The sequence below is a fragment of the Falco punctatus genome, assembly GCF_963210335.1.
Source record: "Falco punctatus genome assembly, chromosome: 9".
Taxonomy (NCBI): domain Eukaryota; kingdom Metazoa; phylum Chordata; class Aves; order Falconiformes; family Falconidae; genus Falco; species Falco punctatus.
In genome coordinates this window covers 26,796,764-26,806,931 of record NC_137589.1, presented here as the reverse complement: position 1 = coordinate 26,806,931, position 10,168 = coordinate 26,796,764, and the positions used below count along the sequence as shown (strand labels likewise).

The 10,168-nt window shown below is 57.5% G+C and overlaps 1 protein-coding gene across 1 annotated transcript; it reads left to right on the top strand.

Annotated features, from left to right (window-relative positions):
• The first annotated feature begins 2,721 nt into the window (after positions 1 to 2,721).
• Positions 2,722 to 9,238, top strand: HHEX (hematopoietically expressed homeobox). Its single transcript, XM_080403643.1, has 4 exons — positions 2,722 to 4,369; positions 5,917 to 6,095; positions 6,303 to 6,353; positions 8,002 to 9,238. Exons 1-4 carry the CDS (start codon positions 3,991 to 3,993, stop codon positions 8,233 to 8,235), a joined length of 843 nt encoding a protein of 280 aa, XP_080259769.1. The 5' UTR covers positions 2,722 to 3,990; the 3' UTR covers positions 8,236 to 9,238.
• The last annotated feature ends 930 nt before the right edge of the window (positions 9,239 to 10,168 follow it).

The window sequence follows — 10,168 nt, the reverse complement described above, 5'->3', positions numbered from 1 at the left end:
GCAGAAACCGGGCAGGTATCAAGCCAAAAAAATATATGTTAGTGGTAAAAGAACCTGCGAGGCAAGGGAAGAGTTCTGTGCTTCGAGACTCATTTCACTTATAAATCACGGAGTGGTGCATGTATTCCCCGGAATAACCACCCCAGGAACCAGAAATCTTCCGTGGGGCGTTTATCGCAGGGAATCAGGGGTGCGCGGTGGAAACACCACCTGGCGTGTGTCGCTGGGTTTGGAAGCACTCATTTCCTGATTTTCCGATATTTGGGAGGCGGGGGGGTTGGGGTTTTTTTAATTATATTTTAACGCATTTGCCTGACGACAGACGGGCGCAGCCGAGCGCCCCTGCGCCGCTCCCCCCCCCCCCCCCCCCCCGCCGTGCGCGCCCGCGGTGCCGCCGTCCAGGTGTTTCACGTTAGCGCCGCCCCGTAAAACCCGCTCACGAACACGGTGACACATAAACGCTAAATTAAATCGGTGCTGCCGCCCCGCCCCGGGGCTGTGGGGCGAGGGAGACCCCGGCCACCCGCAGCCGGGCCGCGGAGCGGGGCCCCGACGCCGCCTCTGCGGGGCTGTCGGCGGCAGCGGCGGGGGGCGGGGGCGGGCAGCGGCGGCCAGCGGGAGGCTGCGGAGTCCCCCGCAGTCCGGGGGGTGCCCGCTTCCTCTGGCACGGGCTGCCCCCTCGTCGCCCGAGGGGAGCCGTCCATAGGGACAGCTGCTCCCGGCTCCGCGCTGGACGGGGCGGGGAGGGAAGGGAAATAGGCTCAAAGCAGCGTGGCTGGGTCAGGGGCACCGTCCTGCTAGGCCGCCAAGGCAGCGTCACTCGGGGGGCATTTGGGGGGCGGCAGGTGGCAGCCAGGCCCCGCTGCTTCCCCCGGGGAGCCCGTCCGACCCCGTCCCCGCCAGCCGCCCGGTCTGGGGGAAGCACGAAGCAGCGTATTTGCACCGGCCTTCCCCGGCCGGAGCTGCTTGTTCTGCGCGCCCCGAGGGAGCGCGTCCCGGGCAGCGGCGGGGCAGCCGGGCGTCCCCCCCAGGCACCGCCGTCGGGGCTGGCAGCAGGGCCGCTGGGAACAAGTGGGGTCTCTGATTTTTATTATTATTTTTGCCTTGAGCTCAGAACTCCTCAACGGCGGGGGATTTCACAGAAAGTGAAGGGGAGGACAGGGCCCCGAAGTTATTACACAAAATAATGAGTTCTCCAGCCGATCCCTCCGGGCTGAGCGTGTGCCAGTGCGGGGATGCACACAGCCCGCCCCTCCGCCCTCCAGAAATCCCCAGATTAGCCAGAAAACACGGGGGTGTTTCAAGTGCATTCCAAGAAAATTAACGTGAAAGTTTTTTGGGTTTGTTTTTTTTTTTTTTTACGGAAAGGGAGTATATTTCCCCACCACCACCCCCCCCCCGAGGTTTTTTAGATAAATTGGAGTGCTTTCCAGAGGGAACCTCGAGAAGAAATATAAAAAATATTAAAGCATTTTCTTGGTTGCACCGATCTTGTGGTGCCTACAGTACCTTACTCTAAATGCCCGTCAGACTGTAAAATCCAGTCAAAACTGTATTTATCGCAGCAATATGGGTAATAATGTATTTTATCCGAAGCTGCGTTATCTCCCTCACAACAGAAACTACAAACAAAATGTATGTTCCAAAAGAAAGGGAAAAGGTTTTATTTAATCCAGAAAATAATTAAAATCTCATGTATTTTTATTGGGTTTAGTATCCAGCAGAGTGAAAATATTGAAACTCCGAGACCCCTTGCATTAAAAAGTCACAACTGTTCTATTTTATTAGTTCTGACTGTGTGAAAAAAATTATAAGGACAACATTGAAAAAATCCGGGTTTTAGAGCCCCGAATGGCCATAAAAACAATAAAATCAACTATAAAACCTGCACTAGTGATATTAAAAAATTATGTAGTTCAATAAATGTGACATTTCATGAATGCGGATTTAATAGTCTCCAACCCGTGGAAGGAGGAAGGCTGAGGTCTAACAATTGAATTTGAAAGGGGCGGTGCTGTAGAACTGCAAAATTAAGTGCTTCATTTTTCTTGTTAGGGATTATGCAGTGGTAGTGGAATGTAATAACTGTGCCATTAAAACTTCCTTTTAACAAGGCCTATTGCTTATATAAAAGTCAGAAAAGAATAATCTCTTCCTCTATTTATTTGTTGTCCAATAACGCAGCAAAACATGTTTGTTTGGGTTTTGGGTGGTTTTTTTTTTGGTTTTTTTTTTCGCTTAAACTTGTTCTCAGAATTTTGAATCGACAGCTTGTAAAATATGGTGGGGGCCCTCCATACTGCTGCCTTGTATCATACACGTCGTTATTCCAGAGGGCAACGGGTCATCGGTTTACTGTACATTTATTAAGTAAATCAAGCTGCAAATCCAACACTTCCAGATGAAAACATTAGCTAAACCCCTTGGAAAGAGTAATGCCTGGGAGACTGAGCACAGAGAGAAAAAATAATCAAAACTGTCAGCTCGCTTTACGTGTACCTGATATTTACAAGACACAAGACCACGCTTTAAAGGTGAGTTTTGGCGTTTGTTAACAATGTAAAGAAAAAAACCCCAACCTCCCTATATTATTAAAAAATTATATATTTCCATTTCACCAACACCCTTTGGTCTTGCTCTGAGCCTCATGGTTATTAAGATCTTCGTGAGCTTGAACTGGAGACTTTTAAAAAAAAAAAAAAAAAAAAAAAAAGAAGATTAAGTTAAACCAGCACCTGCTATTCCTTAACAGCTTTCCGTGCTCGCTGTCAGCTCGGGGGCGTGTGAAGGAGACGGGGAAAGGGGCGACCCGGCGGGGTCCGTGGACATGCGGGGGGCACCTGCCGCCTCCGCTCCCACGGCGGGGGAGGAGGCGGCACCACCCGCTGCCGTCGGGGCGAGTCCCCGCGTGGGTGCCGGGACGGGGGGAGAGCGGGGGTCGCTGTCCCCTCCCGGCCCCCACCCCCGGCCGGCCGGCAGCGGCGCTCGGCGAGGGGCAGACCTGCCGCGGGCCGGGGCCGGGAGCGGGAGCCGGCGGGATTTCAAAAATTCAGTCGACCGGTGCCCAGGTGGCGCTGCTCGGGCCGCCGGGCCGCCTTCCCGGCCGGGCTGTCGGGGAGCAGATCCCCAGCGCCGCGCACCACCCCTCCGGGGGCGGCAGCCCCGCCGTTACCGGCCAGTGCCCGCCGTCGGTGCCCGGCGAGGCGCGGGGCGGGAAATCGTGCCGCAGAGGTCCGCGTCCCGCCGGGCGCTCGGCCCCGTCCGCGGGCACGGGGCAGGAGGCCATGCGCAGCCCCGCCGCCCACGCGCGGCCTCCGCTCCGCGGCCGCGCTCCCCGCCTGATCCCCGGCCCGCAGCCAGGCCGAGCGCCCGCGGGGCCACTCCGAAGCCCCGCAGAGCACAGCGCGCCCCCGGGGGGGTTGGGGGGCGGGGGGCGCGCACCCTCTGCTCCGCCTCCTCCCGTACTCCGGGGCCGGGCCACCCTGCGGGGGTCAGCGCTCTCCCCCGTGGGGATGCCCGCGGTCCGGGTGGCGCTGTCCCGTGCGCGGGCAGAGGCGCGGGAGCCGGCGGGGACAGCGCCAGGCCCCCCGCCGTTGCCGTCGGACCCCCGCTGCGTGCCCTCTGACCCCCCGCGCGATGCCGTCGGGGCGCGGGCGGGTGCGGATCGCGCCCCGCTTCCCGGGCTCCCCCGGGCCGCGGCGGTGGTTGATTGGCGCCGCGGGGAGTTTGCTCGGGGAGGCGGGGGGAGCGTTTGCCGGCGGGGGGTGGTTTCCCCCTTCCCTGGCCGGGCTCATTGGCTAGACGGAGCCGTGGCAGGAAGGGGACAGAGACCACGCGGGCTCCGCCCCGCGCCAATAGAAACCTATCGAAGGGTAACCCGAGCCCAGAGAAACCCGCGGCGGCGGTGCCAGCACCCAGCCGCTGCGGTCGGGGCCCGCTCTCCGCAGGGGCGGCCGGGGGCGCGGGGGGTGCGCGGGGGGCGGCCGCGCCATGCAGTACCAGCCGCCGGGCGCGGCGCCGGCGGCCCTGAGCGTCGGCGTGCCGCTGTACGCGCCCACGCCGCTGCTCCAGCCCGCGCACCCCACGCCCTTCTACATCGAGGACATCCTGGGCCGCGGCCCCGCCGCCGCTCCGGCCCCCCACTCCCTGCCCGCCCCGCCGCCGCCGACGCTGCCGTCGCCCAACTCCTCCTTCACCAGCCTGGTGTCCCCGTACCGGACCCCCATCTACGAGCCGACCCCCATCCACCCGGCCTTCTCCCACCACCTCGCCGCCACCTACGGCACCGGCGCCTACGCCGGGCCCCTCTACTCCTTCCCCCGCGCCGTCGGCGACTACGCGCACGCCCTGATCCGGCAGGACCCCCTGGGTAAGCCATGCCTGCCCACCCCCGGCCTCCCTCCCCGGCTGCCGCCGCGCCGCTCCCGTCCCGTCCCGTCCGCGCCGCCGTCGGGGGCTGGGGGTGGAACGGGAGGAGGCTGAGGGTTGCCCCCGTCGCCGGCTGCCGCGCCGCGCTCCCCCCGTCTCCCCCCGGCCCTCGTCTGATTTACAGTAAATTGAAGACGCGCCGCGCTCCGACGCTGGCAGCGAGACCACAGTGCGCGGCCGCGGTGACTCAGATTTGTTTTCCTTCAAGCAAGTGACTCTGAGAGTGTCCTTAGTAATGTCGCATGTGGTTTTGGTGGGGAGTTTTAATTGTGCTGGGAGATCGCATGGCAGATCTCTCAGCCTTTTCCTGTGGATGACTTGAAAAACAGCCGGGAGGCCGGCTCCCCTCCCCGGGGACCGCGGGGCTCCCCGGCGGGACGGGGCGGGGCGGGACGGGACGGGACGCGGCCCCGGCGGCCCCTTCTCGGCCGGGCCGGGGCTGCGGCCCCGCGGCGGGGGCTGCAGCACTTGTCCTGAGTGATTGCAAAACTGGCCCTGACTCACCACATTCGCGCAGTGAAAGAGGCTGACCCTTTCCGTTCATACAGGAAACCTTGAGCTCTCGATAGGAGTAAATCTGGTTTCAGAAGCTGTTAAGTGTTTTCCTGGCCGCCTGAAGCAGGCTCTTCCCCGGGAGTCGTGCACATTGCTGATTACTTTATCGACATCCTCAATACAGACAAATTCAGGAAACACTCGACTTCTGATAGCCGGGATCCGTTTTTCTGATATTGTTCATTTCCTCTGTGTGGGATGTGACTTTATGACAGCTAAAATAACCAGTTGCTTCCTATTTTTTGAGCCTGTTTTGCACCAGAATTACTAAAGCCTGACGCAAGCAGAATCTTGAAAAACAATGCAGCGAATTTCAAAGCGTGCAGGCAGCAAGACAGAAAGACAAACAGAGTGACTCAGTGGCACTGGCCAGAGCCTCGGGCCCCGGGATGCGGCTGCCGCTCGGCAGCGGGGCTGGCTCCCCGACGTGCCGTGCACCACTGTGTCCCACACCGAGCCCGGCGGGCACCCCACGGCCGGCGGTGGCGGCGTGGGGCGCTTCTGGCCGAAGAAAGTGGGGTCTCTGCGCCCCCGTGTCGCCGCATCGCCCCCCCAGCTCCGTGGGGCCCCGGGCACTTGCTGCGGGGACCGGGAGACGGTTTCTTTGGGGTATCGCAGCGCAAGAGCAGAAGGAAGCAAAGGTCTTTTCTTCTTTTTCTTTCTCTCTTTTTTTTCTGTGCGAGATAGACCAACAGGAAACACATTGACGGAAACGTTGCCAAAGCCCGCAGAGTGGCTTTAACTGGTCTCTCGGTTCGGCGGTGGTGAAAAATCAGAGGAGGCGCGGCGGCAGCCGGGGAGCTGGGGGAACGCGAGCGGGCGAAGGGAAGGAGCGGGCCCGGACGGGGCGCACCCCCGGGCTGGGGCCGGGGCTTCCTGGGCACGCGTGTCCGCGGCCGGCCCTGACCCTCGGCGCTGTGCTTCTCTTTGAAGGGAAGCCGCTGCTGTGGAGCCCCTTCATCCAGCGCCCGCTGCACAAGAGGAAAGGGGGGCAGGTCCGCTTCTCCAACGACCAGACCATCGAGCTGGAGAAGAAGTTCGAGACGCAGAAATACCTCTCACCGCCGGAGAGGAAGCGCCTGGCCAAGATGCTGCAGCTCAGCGAGAGGCAGGTGAGGCCGTGCCCGCGCCCCGGGGACCCGCACCCCGTCGCCGGCAGCCCCCGCCCCGGCCCTGCTGGACGGCGCCGCACCCGGGGCCCCGGCCGGCCCGGCGAGGGCCCCCCCCCCGCCTTGATCACCGTTTGTGGCTCGGGTGAGGCTCCTGGTGCTCGCCGGCCCCGAGACTACCCCGTGCCTTCTCTCGTTGTCGTTGCTTAGGTCAAAACGTGGTTTCAGAATCGCAGAGCCAAATGGAGGCGTCTAAAGCAGGTACGGGGATGGTTCCGTTTCTATAGAAATAAGTATTTTAATTGTCTTATCTTAACGCCGTGCTCGCCTATTCCAGGTTGTATGCAGAAGTCATCTGAAAGGCTGTTTAACCTCTTCACCCTGATTAAAAAGACAAATAGTCATGCTGGAATCCATGAGGGCTCGTTCAGGCAGCACTAACGTTAAAAGCTCCTAATGTAGTTCCTATATCAATTATGCCCAGCTTTCACACACTGCCTATTAAAACTCCACGCTGATTGTTTTGTAAACCCATATGTTGTTTAGCCAATTAACGCAGAGCAGATAAGTAATTGTCAGTAAATGACTTAGGCAGTTGTTTTGAAGAAGAATATTAACCGGTCTTTTAAATCGCCCTCTCTTAATAAACACAAGTTGATGTATTCTGCAAACTTTGGGAGAGGCAGGTACAAACGCTTTGTTTGTTTGGAGGAGCCACATGGAAAACTGAGTAGCTTTTACTTTTCGTTTGCAAATAGTTACAGCATATGAGGCTGGGAGGTTGAAATGGTTTCTTTTCCCTTAAAAACCGGGCTCAAGCAGATAATTTCTTTTTTTTTAATGGCCCAGAGGGCCCGATCCTGTCTGGCTTGGCCAGATCGAGGCCCCTTGGTGCAGAGATTCGTGAAAAATCCCTGCGTTGTGGCCTGAGTCCAGCTTCAGTGTTACATGGACAGCCAAGTTACATGGACTGGGAAATCGGCCTTTAATATAAAAATAATAAGACTAATCACAGTACCACACTCTAGATGTATTGTTCTGTGACCTTCCCCCGGGTTTAAACTGTACTTCAGTTGATTTTTTAAATAAAATCCCTTTACTCTGGCAAGAGGCAGGCTGGGTCCTCAGCAGTGCCTCCTCGGCAGGGCTCGACCTGCGCCGGAGTGTCCGGAGAGCTCATTTGGGATCTCGGCCATTTTAAGTCTTTTCCTCCTTCTCATTCAGTCACATACATTTCTCCGAGCCCTCAAGGTTATATCATGGGTACGTGTCTCTGCCTGCTTTCTCTTAAGAGTATCATTTCATGCCCCCTTAGGGGACTGGGCTCCCCAGCCGGCTGCTGCTGACACAGGGCTATTCCTGCCTTCAGAAACGGGGTTTTGTTTTGTTTTTTTAATGGTGGGTGTTTTAGTGTTGAGGTTTAGCTTAATTACTAATTTTTCCCCATTCGCTATTGGGCCACTGATGGATTTGGCCTCCCTCCTTTTGCTGTTGGGTGTAATTAAAGAAAGATCAGGGCAGAAGGAAGCTGTGTGTCGGTGTTTGTAGACTCATAATAAACATTTGCTTTGCTAAAGACAAAAGTTCAGAGGTTCCTGGGCTCCGGCGGCTCCTGACTCTTTTGAAGTGGCTGTGATAACCATCGCCAAGGAGCCTTATTCATGGCAGCGGCCCCTGTGGCTGCCGGGGAGTGGGATCAGAGCCGAGCCCCCTGCATGCGGCTGAGCCCTTGCCCAGCCCCATCCCACTCGAGCAGGTTTATAGGCAGGAGGCCCAGGGAGGTAGCGGGACACCTGCCTTCTCCTGCAAGAAACCCAAGGTGGTTTTCCCACCCAGCACTGCTGGAATTCCCAGGCCTCCTGGCTCCGTGGCCCGTATTTCTGTATAAAGCAGACTTCTTTCATTGCAGGAGAACCCCCAGGCCACCAAAAAAGAAGAAGTGGAAGGTGCTGACAGTCACAGTGACCAAAGGCCGGAGAGCTGCCCAACCCCTGAACAGAAGGGTAAGGAGGTCTCCCTGGACGGCTCGCAATACACCCCCTCGCCAGCCTCACAGGAGGACCTGGAGTCAGATGTTTCCGATGACTCCAATCAAGAAGTGGACATTGAAGGTGATAAAGGCTATTACAATCCTACCCACTAATGGCCCCATGCAGAGAGCGGACCCTAACTCGGCTTGCACTTTACCAGGGGCTGGCTTGGAAGAGTATTATGCTACAGGAGAAAACACTGTTCCACTGAAAGAAAAAAAAAGCCGACACCAAATAGACTCATTTTATAATAAACAGAGAAAGATATATTTTCCACAAACGGTCCATTTTTTGGCAGATCTCTAATTTGGTTAAAGGAACATGGTTTGTATTTAATTATTTGTAAGATACATTTGTACATTAATCGATGTTCTAACTGGAATATAGTACTGCACCCTGTCCTTACTCACGGGGGTCTGAATCAGCTGCTGTTGGTGATCAGGCAAAACTCCTCTCTAGCTAGCGTGGAAGTGAGTATGGATTGCAGGACTAAGCCCTTTGTCTATGTAAACAAATGTAGTTTAAATAGATTAATTTAAATGTCCTTTGCAAGCAGAGAAACATGTTCTGTGAAATAGGGATGGATTTGACCATCCCAGTAAGTGCCTTATGCTCACGCCCTTTTACCTGCCATGGTGCTCTCTACTGAGATACCCCTCCGTTCATCAGCTGGAGTTGTTGGACAGATTAATTTGCCCTCTTGCATGAGGTGAAACGTGCCTTTTTTTGGAGGACTTTGCCTCACAATCTGGATGGTTCCATTTGCAGGAAACAAAACCCCAAACCATATTTTTCTCCTTGAAAATCTCTAGCGCTGTTTTTTACAGATTTTTGTATTTGAGTAGGAAATGCGGGGAGCGATAGGGCCCTGCTGCAGCAGAGAAACTGGCATCAGCTGTGGGGGATAAGCGAGCCACACAGCCATGGGAAGATAATGCCTATTGTATCCATATCTGCTTCTGTACATACTAGTTTTCTTTAAAAAGTCTTGCGGTTTTATACCTCACGTTGTTCATATTTTGTACATATTTGTTCAATGTTAAAAAAAAAAAAGGCAAAACCGGGTATTTAATTTTTGATGGACTTACCTGTGAAATAAAACTCTGCACCACCTGCCATGCGGGCTGTCCAGTTACTGGCAGGAGAAATCCCAAACCCCCCTGCCCCCAGCAGTGCCCCAGGCATGTGGTAATCGGGCTTTTATGTCGGCGAGGTCCCTGTCGCCGCCACCCTGCAGCCCCCCGGGTGCCCTCGCCTTGCAGGGGTCTTGCGTGGCCTCATTGCTGACCTTTTTGCTGTTTTTCAGCCTGCCACCCCGCGTTTTGGGGGACGGGGCTCGGAGGTGGGAGGCGGGAAGCCAGGTCTGCGAGCCCCGGCTGGCGGCGTAGCTGTGCACCCCGGGGCGCCCCGGCCCTGGGGGAGCCGGGGGGGCGCGGGCTGGAGGAGGAGCGGGGCCCGCTCCGGGCCGGGCATCGACCCCAGCCGGGGCAGCCGCTGACCCGCCTGTGTCAACAGTGGTTATTCATCGGCCTTTCTCCGAAATTATGCCGGCCCGGGGCGCGGGCAAGGAGGACGGAAACCGGGGGTGCAGAGCAGGGTGCATTCCCCCCTCAGGTGCCACAGCTTGCACCCCGGGGACCGGGACCTGCCCCCGGCGGGTGCCACGGCGGCTTTTAGTGCCCGGGGAGGATCTTAGAGAGCAGCAAGTGTCCGTTTCCACTGCCGGGGGAGGGGGCTTGGGGCAGCCGGGGCGTCGCGTCTAAGCGGGTTGATGCTTCGAGAAATAGCTGCGTTTTCTGAATAGTCGAGTGGCTTTAGATTTAGATTATTCTTTTAAAACTGCGGGTACGAACGGGGCCCGAAAACATGAAGCAAACGGGGAGGTTCCGTTGCTCCCTGTTCGTGCACGCTGGGAGCCGGGAGAAGCCGCTGGCTGCCCCCTCGGCCCCGCCGGCTGCTACCGCGGGGGACGCGGCCGGGCACCCCCGGTGACCCGGTCCCCAATTTAACGCCACCCTTGACAATGGGAGCCCCGGGACGCGCCAG